Genomic DNA, 16,839 nt, shown 5'->3' on the forward strand with positions numbered 1-16,839 from the left:
ATCCAGAAAGAAAGGAGACATTACCTTGGAACAGAATGAAGTGAAACAAAAAGAGTATCCCTTCTGAGCCACCGAGACTGTTTTATTTATTTGAGGTTTTCAGTAGCAGAAAGTGCAGCTTTGGAAAAACCAATGCACTCAAATAATCCTCGAGATGTATTATAACATAGCTCCCCATCTCCAGGCTCCCTATAATGGAATCTTAGGGTGATTGGCAATAATGGTATTTGGAAGTTTTCTGATAATTTACTCCCTCTAGGATGAAACAGGTCAACTATTAAGTACCTCTTAGATTCTATGGCTTAGCTAATGATCAGTGAGTAGAATACACATAGGCTCAGGATTTTAGGCCTAGAATACTTGGACATGTTACTTAACTTCTTAAGAGAGAATGTTTGTGAGGTGTCTCACGTAGTACCTGGAACATAGTAACTGTTAGATCATAAACTATTAAGTAAATATGTTGTTCTTTGCGGTGTGTGTGTGCTATGATTGTGGAATTTTGAGGGAAGAGGTTAAGAATGCTTTGAATGATTCCTGTATCCAAAAATGTTTCCTTTATATCCTATCTTACTCATATCTAAAGGCGGTCTTACTTTGATGTGGCCTAAGAGATATGCAAATAGTTTTCAGGGAAATACATTTGTAGTGATTTTCCAAACTTGGAGTTTTGGGATTTCCTCAGAATTTCTTCACTATGTAATAATGGTATGTGTCTTTTGGAAATTATTTCTATCTTTAGAATAGATTATGGTTTTCAGAATACCTTACAATTCCTAATCAGTTTTTCTCCATGAGGTTGGATCACTTATTTCCAAGGATCAGTAAATAATCTGAGAACATTAATCTGAGCCAGTGAAGCGGCTTTTTTTCAAGATCAAAGAACAAGTGTTTGACTGGGACAGAACTGCCTGAATTTAGGGTTTTCAAGTCATTGGTGTGACAATTCTTCCTTCTGCAGAGAATAAACCAAGGGGCTTCTTAGGGCAAAGGGTAATCTCTGTGACCAAGAGCAGTGGTTCTCACAGTGTGGCTTGGAACCCTTTGAGGTCCCCAAGACCTTTCAGGAGGTCCACAAGCTTTGAGATCCTCCCCTTTCCTATAACAGATCTATGTGAAGCCAGATTTTCTTTAAATACTTCAATCAAAACAATACAGAAGCAGTGTGAGAATCCAAATGTCTTCTATTAATGCACACATTTAAAGAGGCTTTAAAAATGTAAAGTGAAGCCACTACTCTCTGTACAGTTTTTAAGTTTTGGAAAAGGTAGTAATTTTTTTTTTATAAAAATATGGTGTTTATGTTAACATGTAGTGGGTTTATTATTATTTTAAGTGAATTGGTAATAGATTTTTCAATTTTCTCTGCTTTTATATTTAATATGGGTACATTACCAAGAGATATAACCCATATAAACAAAAGCTTTTAGAGGTTCTCAATAACTGTAAGAAGTGGGCATGGGTCCTGAGACTGAAATTTGAAAACCATTGTCCCAAAGATTTTGGCTTCTGGTACCAGGTTTGGAGCATTTACAACTAGCTGCTAGTTCTAAGACTTTTTTTTTAAGATTTATTTTTGAGAGAGAGAAAGAGAGAGAGAGAGGGAGGGAGGCAGAGTACTAGTGGGGGAGGGGCAGAGAGAGGGAGACACAGAATCTGAAGCAGGCTTCAGGCTCTGAGCTGTCAGCACAGAGCCCGATGTGGGGCTCGAACTCATGAGCCTTCGAGCCGTGAGATCATGACCTGAGCTGAAGTCAGCTGCTCAACCAACCGAACCACCCAGGCACCCCTAGACTTTTTAATTTTTTAAAATATGTGACTCTTACCATATCATTGTATGTAAAAAAATATAAAGAGGAAACCCCCTTATTTTGTCCCTAAGAAATGAAAGGATCTCACAAAGTCTGAGTACTGCCTCTTTCTCTAACTAGACACACTCATTGTTCAAATTGCTCTATTGGGCTAGTTAATAAGGTGGGGGAATCCTCTTCTGAGAGTCACTGTTGGCTCTGTTACTTGGGGTCAGGGAGTGCGGGGGGTGGAGAGCATGGGGGGGTAGAGATAATCCTTGTTCCTTGACATGTTAACATATTTAACACCTGTGTTTATTGTCGTATCAGGCTCTTTGGGAAATACATAGACTTTCAGGGTTCAAAATCCAAGCCATATAAGTTTTCAGGGAAGGGTAAGAGTAGATTTGCAAGAATGCCTGAGGTCCATTGTGGGAGGCATGTTGCGATTCATCAGGGGGACGGCAAAGAAAGGACCAAAGTCTCCCCGTGTCTCTTCCATACTTATGCATGGTTCTGGCCATGGGCAAAAGAGTAATGAGGATGAACGAGAAAATCAAAAAGAGGGAGAACAATCCAGAAAAAAGGAGACAGTGGAGATGATGCAGGGGAAGGAGGTACTATTACTCTACCAAAGAGTTGCTTTGCTCTCAGTTCTGCAGCTGTGAGCTCTCCAAGACCTGGGACCAGGGGCCGTGGCACTCCTGGGAGACACTCTGGGCTGTACTGTTGGTTCTTGGTCCTGGGAGAGCTTAGCACAAGATGGTTGTTTGCTTGATATAAGATTTTTCGAAGATAAAGGCTTTAAGATACTGTGTAGCCTTGTTAAAAATCAAGGATGAAATGAATAAGGTGTGACAAAGATTCGTGTATAGATCTGGTGGAGGAAGAAAAATGATGATTTGGTTTTGAACACCATAAGCTTGAGAGTCTGCACTGAGACAGAGTTGCCCTGTAGGCAGTTATAAATAGGATCTGGATCTTGGGAGAGGGGTGGCTTGATGTGTTTCCTTGGATCAGCATCACATAGAGATGGTCAAGGTTGTATAATAACTGTATCTCCTTTGCTTTATCAGCTTTTCCATGTGGCCTATATTATAATCAAATTTGCAAATTCTCCTCGCCCTGATCTTTGGGTCTTGGAAAGATCTGTAGACTTTGGAAGCACCTACTCACCTTGGCAATACTTTGCTCGTAAGTAACCTTGCTTATGACTATGTTATGAGGTACTTTAATTATTTGCAACAGATCAACACTGGATTTAACTAGAAAATTAGTCTCTCAGTTTGGCTAATTAGGGACGGGTCAATTTTAACTTTCTGGTTTACTCTCAGAACATTCTTGTTACTCAAGCATGCATGCATTAATTCCAAGGATACACATGCGGAACTGAGGTTGAAATGCCTCTTATGATAAACCTTTTACCACTGTTTAGGAAGAAGCAGTGTACCTGTAACTGGGCCATAGCTCCAGTCCTTTTCCTTTTATGTAGAATTAGGGACTGAGTTTCATCTTCATGGATGCTGCATCTCACATTATTTACCTTGACCCTGTTATCTTCAACTAATGAAGAGTGTCAGTGTCTCTGAACCCTATGATGAATTGAGGTGGATAGAAATTTCGCTTACAAAGTCACTGGGCTTTCCATGAATGCTCCTTAGAGGATAAACTTGCCTAATGAGGAGTGAGGAGTTAGAACCACATCTCCACACATTTCTGTTGGAAGTAAGTGGCCTGACATGGCTTGGTATTTTCTTTCATGAATTAAAAACTTTAGTTTAAGCTTTTGTCTAAAAACCTTAAATGTTTCTCTGTTCTTTCCTTCTGATGGATTTTCTTAAGAAAATGTAAGATTTCTTTACTTTTTTTCTTATTTTTAAAAATGTTTATTTATTTTGAGAGCGAGAGAGAGGAAGAGAGAGAGAATCTCAAGCAGGCTCCATGCTGTCAGTACAGAGCCTGACATGGGGCTTGATCCCACGAACCGTGAGATCATGACCTGAACCAAAATCAAGAGTCAGAGGCTCCACCAACCCAGCCACCTAGACGCCCTGGATACATAAGATTTCTTAAGAGATTTACAATAATATCATAATATTTTATTTTATAGTGTTAAAATCTTTTATTCCTAGACTCTAAAGTAGATTGTTTGGAACAATTTGGGCAGAATGCAAATATGGCTATCAGCCAAGATGATGATGTACTTTGTACTACTGAATATTCCCGGATTGTACCTTTGGAAAATGGTGAGGTAAGTCGATACGGGAGGATGGGAGAGATAAGACTCAGAAATGAACATGAGGATATAAAAGTTTCCATAACTGTGAAACTTGCACTTTCAATATCTAACATAGATCACGACGGAAACCAGAACTTAGAACTAACTAGTAAAGAATTCACACTGCAGACTCCCAGAATGAGTTGGGTTGGAAATTCCTTTTTTTTTTTTTTTTTAATTGAGGTATAATTGACATTGGAAGTTCTATTTGAGGTCTCAAATTCTTTGGAAGTCAGGACTCTGGATTCAAGGCTCACAGGTCTTGAACTGTCTTTTCTGGTGCAATGTTGAAAAAGTGGTTGCTGGTGATTGAGGTGAAGACCCCTCCCACTGCTTCACAAATAAATATCCCCTGTAAGAGTAAGGAGATGAAGAGTAGGTGATAGCATGAATCCCTGGTCCTTCTGGGCAGGGTGAGAATCATCCATAAGGGAGAAAAGAATTGCTGTCCCTTTGGAGTTGCATTTGGTCCTAGTGAAGCCAGCTAGGCCATTGTTATGGGAGATGGGAAAATAGAATGGCGAAAATTGGAGAAGAATTCCCTGGAAAGTGAGGCCGTCATGAGCATGAAATGAGTTTTCAAATGAACTTTTTGTTTTTAAGTTTATTTATTTTGAGAGAGAGGGAGAGAGGGCGCATGTGCGTGGATGCAAGCACATGCTTGCGAGCGGGGGAAGGGCAGAGAGAGAGGGAGAGAGAATCCCAAGCAGGCTCTGCATGGTCATCCGTTATCGTGAAGCCTGATGCAGGGCTAGATCTCACAAACCAGGAGATCATGACCTGAGCTGAAATCAAGAGTAGGATGCTTAGCCAACTGAACCACCCAGGTACCCCTCAAATGAGCTTCTTTAAGGATGGCAGTCTCCCTGTTTTAGGTGGAGAGATCTTTCTTGAGCAACTCTATCCAGTATCTTCCAATGGCTGATGAGTGGTTCCTGTCTCTTATTGTTGGCACTTGGACTTCATCACTTCAGGCTTTAAAACCAAACCTGGGTTTTGTATAGATCTTTTTGTCCTTTCCACAGTCAACTCTATATCCAGAGACTTCCTTTCTTCAACCTCATTTGGGTTTTTAGGTAACTTGAGCTTTGTTTCTTCAATGCAACCAAAAGTTGTTTTCTTATATTTATAGATTTTAAGATCTATAGATTTATAGATTATATTTATGTTTTCAACATTTCATAGTATTACAACCCCATAACTACACTGATAGAACAAAGGGTTTGAAAATGAAATGGTAACAATTTTTGAGAGCCCAGGTTTTAAGGAGAGATAGCCAGAATTTGGAACTGGAAGTGGGAAGGAAAGACAAAACTAGCAATGATATTTTTAGACGTAAACAAGACCCAAGACCACCTACAAACTCTAATGGCTCAAAGAAACCAAACTAAAAAAAAAAATGTTATTTTTAGTTACTTGTGGCTGTATTTTCATGAAAGGACTTTTTTCCCTTCTGTGTGTGACTATTTTAGATTGTGGTGTCCTTGATAAATGGCCGGCCAGGTGCAAAAAATTTTACTTTCTCTCACACCCTGAGGGAGTTCACAAAGGCTACAAACATCCGCCTGTGTTTTCTCCGAACCAACACCCTTCTTGGACACCTCATTTCCAAAGCACAGAGAGATCCAACCGTCACTCGGCGGGTGAGTAGTGTTTCTAAGTGCCTACAGAACAGTTTCTGTTACCTTTTTTTTTTTTTTCTGCTTATCAAATTAACTGCCTTTCAAGTAATCTTTACAGCCAGTAATGGTGTCGGCATAGGAGTTGTTCTTGTATGAAATACTAGATGTAACTTTGAAGTTTAGTTGTTGAAGAAAAATCATTCTATTCGAAGAGGACGAAGTCAAAGATGACAGCCCCTCTCGCGTTAGCCTGCTATTCTGACAAATAATCCCCAAGTCTCAGGGGCATAACAAAATAAAGGTTAATTTTTTGTTCATGTCACAGTCCAGTGTGGGCAGCAGGTGGAATCGACTCCACGCAGTCATTCGGGGAAGCACACTCTTTTTATCTAGAGGTACAGGCATCCTGTAGGACCTCAGAGTCCACCTCTAGATCCCCTGCACCTGGTCAGCAGATGAGGAAAGAGAGCGCATAGAGAAGACCCACCTGCTCCTGACCACACTGGTGACCTCCCTTGGCAAGAATTGGCGGTGTAGCCAACCCCCCCCCCTCCCCCGCCATGTGCGGGAGGCTGGGTAATGTAATCCAGCCACAGTGGAGGAGACGGGTATTGTGAGCACTAGTGATGTCTACTGCATTGGGTAGACATCTGTTACTCTCAGTGTCAGGATGGTACCCCTGCGTCCTGGGCAGAGAGGGAGCCAGCAGAATAAATATCTTGAACTCACTCTTCTCCCACCCTCTGATCTCCTGCTGGTGCCTCCCACTGGCCAAACCCAACAGGAAGCCAGTGGGCAAGAGATCCTTGCTGTAGCCCATAAAGTTCAGCCCCAGAGCAGAAGGCAGAAAGAAAAAGGTGGTCCTGGAGAGTGGACCTGGAAGGGTGAATGGAAGATGTACAGTGTATCTTACTGAGTTTGGCTTCTTGTGTAGGTAATATCAGAGAGCTGGAAGAGGAAGGCAGAGAGATGAGTAGGTTTTGCTACAGTTTTGATCATTTTCTAGAAAGAGAGGTCATCTTGGGTGTAGGTGGCTTGCCTGCTGCATTTGTGCCCCCTTAGCTCTCTCTGAGCCGCTGTAGGTGGGGGCTACACTGGATCCCAGGATGAAGGGGAGAGCTGGGCTTTTGGGTAGACTGTAGCCAGACTGGGTTTACAGTCCCCAGATATTTTGGAACCTTGATACAAATGCACCTCACCATCTTTTCCCTTTAATCGTCTTTTTGGAGGTTGCAAGATCCGTTACTCATAGGTACGTGTATTTTTTACTTAGGTGAACATAGTCGTCTCTGTGAAGGAACTTTTTATGGGGCTCATCTCACATATAATCTGGACACCCCTCATGCCAATCTAGTTTGCCTCTTGAAGTGGAGGAACAGAATAGACCAGAACATCACACTCTCTCCTGTGTGCTGCTGCGGTGAAGTCTGACTGAGGGCTTCTCTCCCTTGCTGCTTGCTGCCCTTAACACATGGGTAGAGAGAAACTTCTATGATGATCAGCATGAGAGCTCTTAGTGTTAACCTGTCCTAGAAAGCCCTTTAATACTGAATTTATCCATGTTAATAACAGGGATTGTTAATATCTTCAGACTTAGTAAGACTTAGTAAGATACTTCAACAGGTGTTAGTGTGGAAATCAGAACAGAACCCTTCCATGGAGTGAATAGAGTGCTGTAAGGTGACTGATGGGCACAGCAGCAACACAAAGATACAAAAGTCCTCTCGTACTTGTGAATTCAAAGACTTCCTCGCTGACAGCGAGGTCTTCTCACTGGCAGCACGGCCTCATGAGAAAGATTATTCTACACCCCACAGATTCCTCGCTGGGGCCTGTGTGGCTTCTGCTGAGTCTGAGAAGGAAAGGAGCTGGTAGATTGTGCCACCTGTCGTTGCTAGCAGGGAGGTCTCCAGCATACCGGAGGCGTGCCTGGCTGCTGACATGGTCTCCCAGATCTGTGGCCTGGTCTAGGGGCTGATCCCCAGGGGAGTCTGAAGCTTGCTCTGTCTGGCCCTTTGGAGCTTGAACGCTGCCTTCATTCTTACTAACCCTGAGCTAGCCAGGCATTCACAGCTGCTGGTGGCCCGGCCAGCCTCGACACTGTATCTGCTCCATCGCTGTCAATATTCTTTCCTTTCCCCAAGCCGGCATGTAGTAGGTGCAACATTTTTGATATTATAAATTTATTTTTGGTAAATAAATGTGTTGGATTTATGAAACCCAGACTGACATAAAAAAGTGACCTGGGACTCACTTAATCCTTTTCCAAAAAGCTATCATAGGGCGTGCTTACTTTCCAAGGCAATTTCTCTCCATGCATTTAAAGCCTTGGACTTTTAAAGGTGCACAAATTCAGCAATATGCTAGGACATTTGATTGAGGAGTGTGTTTATTTTGTAAGAAAAGTTACATCCAAATGCGGCTCCCTTTTGAGTTAAGGTAGGCTCAAGAATACAGGATGAAAGGGAAGAAGGTCAATACAGGTGTGAGTTACAGATGAGGAAAGTTTGTTGCTGCTTAGTAAAACGGGTCGCTGCTGTCTTCTGTTATATAGTATTATTACAGCATAAAGGACATCAGCATTGGCGGGCGGTGTGTTTGCAATGGCCATGCAGAAGAGTGCAATGCAAACAATCCTGAAAAACTGTAAGTACATTGTACACATTTTTTTTTAGCCTTGTGAATGTCACATTGTTTCAGTAGATGCTTGCGTCTCATTAAATATTTCTAAGTCCTTGCCCTCCATAGGAATGTTTCACTGTCAACAAATAAATGGTGTGTGTATTTCTCCCCTCCTCTGGTCCTGTACTTGCTTGCACGTGCCCCAGCCAGCCCGTGGCAGACATGGCTAATCGATCACAGTGCCTTGGATGATCTGGGATGCGGGCCCCCATACCCAGGTGGTGCCCCAGGCATCCGTGAATAATTGATTAGAGTTAGCAAAAGAAATTAAACTTGTTTGTCATCCCTGGTCTAATGAGATCAGGGGATGTACGTTTTTAAATCCTTGTTTTTTTTCTTTTCTTTTCATTGTGGTAAAACACACAGAATATAACATTTACTGTCTTAACTGTGCAATCTCCAGAACTCACTTTTATCTTGCAACACTGAAGCTTTATACCTATTAAACAACAGCTCCGGGTTCCTTCCTCCCCTAGCCCCTGGCAACCCCCATTCCCTTTTCTGTGTTATGAACTTGATGACTCTAGGTACTTCATATAAGTGGAATCACACAGTATTTGTCTTTTTGCAACTGGTTTCTTTCACTTAGAGTAATGTCCTCAAGGTTCATTCATGTTGTAACGTGTATCAGAATTTCCTTCCTTTTAAAGGATGAATAATATTTCATTGTGTATATACCATATTTAGCTTGTCCATTCATCTGTTGATGGACATTTAGGTTACTTCCACCTTTTGGTTATAGTGAAGGATGCTGCTATGAACATGGGTGCACCCATTTTGTTTTTAATTGAGACCTATTTTACATACAATAAGATGCATGGATATTAACTATTAAGTGTTCAGCAACTGGATACACTCATGTTATCAATACAAGAGGGATGCTTTTGTGGCTGGAAATGATTGGATGCTAGATATAGTAATAATTTTCTCTCAATGTTTTGTTTAGAATCTACAATTCCCCATGAGCAGCATTTACCAGAGACGTTTTAGTTTTAATCAGATTGAGGTTTGTACAACATCAGGCTTCATGTTCAGGGACAGGTGCCAGCTACCATCTTGGGTGGTAGGGAGCCCTGTTCCTGACCAGCAGCAACCCCTAATGTTGTCAGCCCTCCTTCGGGGATGACACAACAACGTGAATCCATCAACTCACCAGCCTTTAACTGGCAAGCACTTGTTTATTAATGATTAATCCATTGCCACATGTAGCCTCCTGGAGGGTATGACCCTGAGACACTAGAAGTCAGAGAAGTCCCGAGTTGGAGAGAGAGGGGAGAAAAGAGGTCGGTCTAATGTCCTGGGGCCTGAGACAAAATGGCCTCCCTCCATGTGGGAGAGGAGTTGAAGTCATCGAAGAAAGTCTGAGCTTCCTGCCTGGAAGTGCTGCCAAGCGTGTTGACCTTGGCAGACGTGGAGGGGTTCCGTACTGGGTGGCACAGAGTAAGAAATCAAGGTGAGTAGAGAAACTGTCTCCCCTTGCCTCACGTTACGCCAGCACAACAGCCTAGCCTCCCCCTGCCTGCTGGTTTGTTTCTGCCCGACAGGTTATCCATGTAAATGCTGAGGAAATCCACATCCATGGGTAGGAAAAAATCTTACAACCTATTTAAGGGGATGTAATGATGTAATGGAGGGAGCAAAGGTCTGGACAACCAGCAAAGTTAGTTGCTAATCAAGTAGAACCCGTGAAAAGGCAGAAGAAGGCTTGAATTAAGCGTGTATACCATGCTGACCTTGGTATATGGAAATGCGGGTGGATCACCAATTTAATTCTGAGCTTCCTAGCAGCCAACTCAAAAGGGGAAACCTGCCTAATTTCTTATTTCACTACGATGATAACCTAAAAAGTGATCAGTTGTTTAGGAGAAGAATGTTGACACTAGAATCAGATAAGACATTTCTCTGGGAGGGGGGTGGGGTGATCGTCATGAAGAGAATTCTCTGGTCAACATTTTCAATAACATCCTTCTATCAGATGCAAGGATGAGTTTTCTATATCAGCCATCAGCCTAGGCTGAGAAAGAATCAGAAGAAGCAATTTTTTGTGGGTTCCAATATGATTCAGACTAGTACCCATTCTTTTTTTCTCCTTCTGCGAGAGTAGAAAAAAATGTTTATCTTCCAATGAGAGTATTTGGAATATACGTTCTTCAAGCAATCTTCCCTTAAATTCTTTCAGTTCAGCTTGAGCAAATACTTTATTGGCAGTGAGCGGAAATTGTCTACTAAAAGTCCATTTGTATTGCAGCACTGATCCAAGTGCGGTCAGTGAAATCTGTGTCCATTTGCTTTCACAGGCAGCCGGCCTGGGAGAGGGATGATAACCTTTTTTCGGAGTGTAACTGAATATATGCTATCCCCTCCCTTCCCTCAGAAGAGTTGAGAGAATGAATCCCCACAGGCCCAGTGAGGACTGTTTTGAATCCTCTTTTCAAGCACAGATGACTGAGAACACAGAGCCTGGAGTTCTCCTCGAAAGCCATGGCAACGTTTTCATTTTAACTTGGAAACATTTTAAGGCTCATGTTTGATCCTTTGAATGTAGAGTTTTAGATTGTTACCCCTCTGCCTTGCTGAGTAATCTCAGTTTTTTGGCCCTGCAGGGAGGTGTTTGTTGGAGCTGGGGCACCTCTTGGAGCAGGGTTTTCTGAGATCTTATTAGAAACTGGCTCTTGGATTTGGTGAATCTCTGTGCACGACCCCAGGTTGAGAGCAAGAAACCTGAGCAGACCTTTCTCGCAGGGCTGCTCCGGATCTTTGTGAAGAAGTGATACTCAACACATTCCAGTACACTCAGCACTTGCTTGCTCCTGCATTCATTGCCTGCCATTGCCTGCTACCTAAGGTGGTACAGAAGAAAGAGCCTGGAACGTGGGAGTCAGACGAACTTAGGTTTGAAGTCTGGCTCTCCATTTACCATCACTTGACCTTTGCAAGTGTTTCGGTATCTCCATATCTCAGTGTCACCATCTATAAGATAGAGATGATAAGGAGGGTGAGAGGGGGATTTGAAGTGATACATGCAACGTGCGTTGTTCTCCTAATTATCCTGTGAATGGTACCTTGGGTAACCACGATGACGGTCGGGTGTTCACACAGGAGCAAATGATCCTAATCAGAACGTTTGAATAACTGAGATGTGCTTCACCGCATGCCCAGGTTTCGGTGTGAATGCCAGCACCACACCTGTGGGAAGACGTGTGATCGCTGTTGTGCCGGGTACAATCAGAGGCGCTGGCGGCCGGCCACGTGGGAGCAGAGCAATGAGTGCGAAGGTGAGCGCTGGGGGAGGGGTACCAGGAAGCAAGGCCCCGCCCACGCTTTCCCCCCATTTCTCCGTGAGGACTGGTGCTAAGTATCCTCCTGCACCCCATCCCCCCACTCCCTGAGCTTATGAAGAGGGTGGGGTCATGTCAGGCTTAGGGACTCAGGTCTGTGGTAATGACTCCCAGACTGGAGGTAAAAGTGCCCCATTCCAAATTCAGATAGGAACGTGAGAACAAAAATAAAGCAGTAATAATTGCTAATATGCATTAAGCATTCACTTAATGCCGGCCTCTCCTTTTAGCAGTCTAAAATATGATGTAGCCACTATTAAATTATAAACCCTTACCATTTCTTAGGATACAATACTAGATAGGAATCCTAACTACTCTGAGACAGGGGTTAGGAGAAGGTGGTGAGATTGGTGTCTATACTGAGAGCAGGAAGCAGGGAGAGGTGGATACTGTAGTAGGATTGAGGCAGGTGCAGGGTGAAGGGGACAAGAGAAGGAAAAAAGATGAAAATGGCTGCTTTTAATTATGATGTAATATGAAGTCAACAACAACAACAACAACAACCATAAAACACCTGTTTTAACAAGCCCAAAGACATCCAACTAAAAATTCTCTCTTAAACCCATCTTAGGAAGCCACGTATTTATATCAGTGGCTGAAAACATTTTTGTAAGTTTTATTTATTGGCTTTGGAGACTGTAGCCTATTTTTTTTCCTGTATATTTTTAGCATTTAAAGATGGATTTGATGGTTTTAAATGATCAAAAGGTATTTGGATCCAGGTTTGTTGAAGTAGGGGGGAAAGAAAGCATCTGTACCTTATATTTTTTTGGCTAAATGTTTAACTGTTATGAGACAAGAGTGGTGTGATCTCTGAGGCTAGCAAACGCTCAAAAGGATTTTTATGGAGGAGTTCCAAGAGCATTTGGAGAGGTTCTAACATTGTTGCAAAGTGTTGATGCTGCCCAAGCTGGACGCCAGGTGCATCTCTGTCCAGGGCCAGGGTGTTACTGGGTTGGCCCTTCTCATTTAGAGTCTTAGCTAACAGGTTCCCTCCCAGTGCCTTCCCCATTCCTCACCCCTGGATAATGGGATCAGAAAGAGGGAACGATAATGATCAGGAATTGTTTCTCCCTGTGCTTTTGAGTACTGGTGTAGGATATTTTGACTGAATGAATGTTATCACGTGAACTCCAACGTGAGCAGTCTGGTTGGTTTTCTAGATGAGTGGAATCCTTCAGTGAATGAATGGCACGCTTAACTCCAGCACGTAGGAAAATTTAAAAATTTCCCGTCGTTAATTTTTAAGCTGTGTAAACTTGCCAAAGTGATTACAAATGACAAAAAAACCGCATTTAGAAATCAGACCTCTTAAGATCCATTCATTAGATGCTTTCTAAATTCCATTTGAATGAGTGTATTTTAAAACAAACATAATTCATGAGAAATAACTAATGTAGTAAATATGAATGCCCTGGATTTTTTTAAATCATGGCACCACTGAAGAAATGAAAATAAGAAGGTACTCAGCCTGCTACAAACAGGGTAACTTGAAATTCTAACTCAATTTTCTTCCATAATAGATTTATCTGGGAACTTGATTAAAATATACAAATTGCTAGAAAGACCTGGAAAATGTGATCTATGTGGGATGTAATGAATATATAGTCTCTCTAGAAGAGAATAAGAATTTTACTCATGTTAGATCTTTTTCATCTTGGCAAACCCTAAATTGGTTTTAAATTCTATTTTCTAATTTTAGAAGTATTATACATTACTTGTAGATAACTTGGACTATTATTTTAAAAAGTAGAATCGCCAATAATTTTGCTACCCAAAGAGAGCCACTCTTATTTTTTTTAATTTTCTAACGTTTATTCATTTTTGAGAGAGAGAGAGAGAGAGAGAGACAGAGACAGAGCGTGAGCAGGGGAGGGGCAGAGAGAGAGGGAGACACAGAATCCAAAGCAGACTCCAGGCTCTGAGCTGTCAGCACAGAGCCCCACGCGGGGTTTGAACTCATGAACTGCGAGATCATGACCTGAGCTGAACTCTGACGTTTAACTAACTGTGCCACCCAGGCGCCCCCCAAAGAGAACCACTCTAATACTTTGTTATATATTTTAGTGTTTTGTCCATACGGACTTTAGTCTTATTATTAAATTAGATTATTTACATAATTATTTCTACAATTTTATATCCTGCTCTTTTTCACTTGATGCTTGTAGATATTTCCCCATATTATTAAAAACTCTTCGACATCCTTTTGGATGGCATGTATATTGTCATTCTGTGGATTCAAGTGCATCCAACAACTGTTTGTTGAGTATTCACTATGTGCCAGGGACTATGCTCTGTTGCAAACAAAACCTGAGCTGTCTCTGCCTTCATAGAACTGATGGCCAAGCAAATATGCTGTTGTTTGCTTACCATTTCCTTACAATTAGACATTAAGATTATGTCCAGTTTATTGCTCTATAAACAGTGCCGAGATGACAAACTTAGAGTGTTGGCTGAGAGAGTAGTTTTTGGAGTCAAATACAGGTCAGGATTCTGCCACTTACTGGCGACACCCTTTAACTTTTCTAAGCCTCAGCTTCCCCATTTGGGCTCAGGGGGTAATAGTACCTACCTTTGAGAGTTGTTGTGTAAATTAAGTGAGATATCGCACATAAAACACTTTTCACAGTGTACCTAGAGCTCAATTGTTCTTGTTAGTAGTAGTAATAGCGGTAGAAGTAACATTCTCATTGTGCCTGATGCTTAATTGGCATTTTGGTTTATCTTCATTTGTTGTAATTATACATTTTATTTTATTTTTTAAGAGAAGCCACTCTCACTCAATATCAGATGAAAGAAACTGTTCATTGCATATTGTTACAGATTAGTCTTTGTATAAAAATCCCTAAAATTTCCCACCAAGAGTCTCGTGTTCCAGAATAGGCTTACTTGTGGCTTAATGAGTGGTAATCCTATCTAGGGGAATTTACTAAGTGTCTCACAGTAATGGTGGAATATTAACTGAGAATGGCTTTTTCAGCATGCAACTGCCATGGTCATGCCATCGACTGTTACTATGATCCTGATGTCGAGAGGCAGCGGGGAAGCTTGAATATCCAAGGCATCTATGCAGGTGGAGGGGTCTGCATTAATTGTCAGGTGAGTCACCATTTAGGTCAACGTGGATATGTCACCGTAGGAAAGGAGCATTTGTTAGTATTTTCCATAGACATTACTTTTGTCTACAAAAGTCCTTGTTAGCTGGATGTCATTCAAGGATTGTAGGGAAAATGGACTGAGACATGTTTGCCCAGATTCTCCTGATTAGGTTTTCCATTTAGATCTTTGCCTGAATAGAGAGGAGAATCCCCGACTGTCATCATGGATGCTCTCCATCTTGTGGTAGAAAGAAGTCTGAGATGGGAGGGCAAAGAGGTGTCAACTTCGGCGCTGATCCTAAGTCTTGTTTTCAGACAGTTTCTGAATCTAGACTCAGTGAGGAAGTACATTGTGATCAGTTAATGGAGTCTGCCATTGACACTTAATAAGAAACACTGATTTTTCATCCCTTCTGCAGGACAGTTGGGTTCACTAGATATTAGCCAAGAGGAATGTGTGGTACAGGAAGGTACAATGTTCGTGAATTTGGTCCATATTGTCACTCTGTCCTGTGTGCTTTTAGAGTGATGCTTTGTTAATGTTACTGTTAAAGGGGTGCTGTTTTCATGAGATGCCCATTTTTATGGATCCGGGGCCCCAAGTCCTTAGAAAGACCCACCATCATCTTTCTCCCACTCCACACATGTTATACCATTTGTTATTGCTGTTAATTAATATAAGTAAAATAGAAGTCATAAGTTTCTTACAAATCACAGGTTTCATACATCCCAGGATCTTTTTAAGACTATGTTCTATAAGACCCTCCGGTGATAGTTTTGCTCATTAAAGTCGCAGAAGCATTGCACTGGGATGTGTAGGTAGAATCCTTTCTCCAGATGAAGGATTAATGTGTCTTTAAAATGTGTTCTTCAATGTCCTTTAAAATACTTTGTTCTTCTTTCGTCTTTTAGAGATATTCTGTTTTATATTTTGCTGTTCCAGAAAACATCAGTGTGGTCCTTTTTTTCATAGTGGTTCTGTGAAAGCATTTTTCTTTTGCATATGAAATTATTGAAGTTTGTTTACGTTCATTGCAATTTTTTCCAACTTAAACCTGAAATGCCTTGTTTAAGTTACATACTTAGCATAATTGACTTAAATTTTTTATTGTGATAAAACATATATAACATAAAATCTACCATTTTAAGACCTCAATCTCCCTAAATTGATCTACAGCTTGAATGCAGGTTTGTTTTTTTTTTTTTTTTTTTTTTTGGTAGAAATTGACAAGCAGATTCTAGGTTTTCTTTAAATGTTTATTTATTTATTTTTGAGAGAGAGCAAGCAAGAGAGAGTGGGGGAGGGGCAGAGGAAGATTGAGAGAAAGAGAGAGAATCCCAAACAAACCGTGAGATCATGAGCTGAGCTGAAATCAAAAGTCTGATGCTTAACTGACTGAGCCATCCAGGCACCCCAGACAAACAGATTCTAAAGTTTATATGGTTACATAAATGACCTAGAATATATAAAGCCGTTATGAAGAAGGTGAATAATGTTAGAGGAGTTGCATTATCTTACTTAATGACTAAAGGTAAAGTTACAATAATCACAACAGTGTGATATCAACATAAGAATAGGTTAGTAGATCAGTGTAACAGAATAGGGGGTATAGAAACAGAACCACTCTAATATGGACATTTGGTTTTTGATGAAAATACCAAAGCAATCCAGTGCGGGGATGGGGGGTAGGGGAGAAATTCCTTTCTACAAATGGTTCTGGAATAACTGAATATTTATATGGGAAAAAATAAACCTTGATCACTACCTCAAATCATACATAAAAGCTAAATCAATACGGATCTGACTAAAGTAAACTGGAAACTGCAGTGGTTTAGAGAAAAATATAGAGGACTATCTTTGTGATTCAGAACACGAGCAGAGTTTTTTTAGGTCACAGAAAGCAATGACCGTGAAAAATTGACAAATTAGACTTCATCAAAAATTTAAAACTTCGCTCACAAAACACGCTATTTAGAAAACAAATAGGCTAGCCACAGATGGGGGAAAATATTCACAAAACCTAAAAATGA

The 16,839-nt window shown here is 41.2% G+C and overlaps 1 protein-coding gene across 4 annotated transcripts in view; it reads left to right on the forward strand.

Annotated features, from left to right (window-relative positions):
* The window catches only part of LAMA3 (laminin subunit alpha 3), a 272,517-nt gene that overhangs the window by 70,658 nt on the left and 185,020 nt on the right, over nt 1-16,839 (forward strand). For all 4 annotated transcript variants that reach the window (XM_042909621.1, XM_042909620.1, XM_042909619.1 and 1 more), the window contains exons 3-8: nt 2,867-2,984; nt 3,923-4,041; nt 5,541-5,711; nt 8,245-8,336; nt 11,532-11,647; nt 14,691-14,809. In XM_042909621.1, the coding sequence (XP_042765555.1) occupies nt 2,867-2,984; nt 3,923-4,041; nt 5,541-5,711; nt 8,245-8,336; nt 11,532-11,647; nt 14,691-14,809 (735 nt within the window). The remainder of the gene's footprint in view (nt 1-2,866; nt 2,985-3,922; nt 4,042-5,540; nt 5,712-8,244; nt 8,337-11,531; nt 11,648-14,690; nt 14,810-16,839) is intronic.

This window comes from Panthera leo, chromosome D3 (assembly GCF_018350215.1).
Source record: "Panthera leo isolate Ple1 chromosome D3, P.leo_Ple1_pat1.1, whole genome shotgun sequence".
Classification (NCBI taxonomy): Eukaryota; Metazoa; Chordata; class Mammalia; order Carnivora; family Felidae; genus Panthera; species Panthera leo.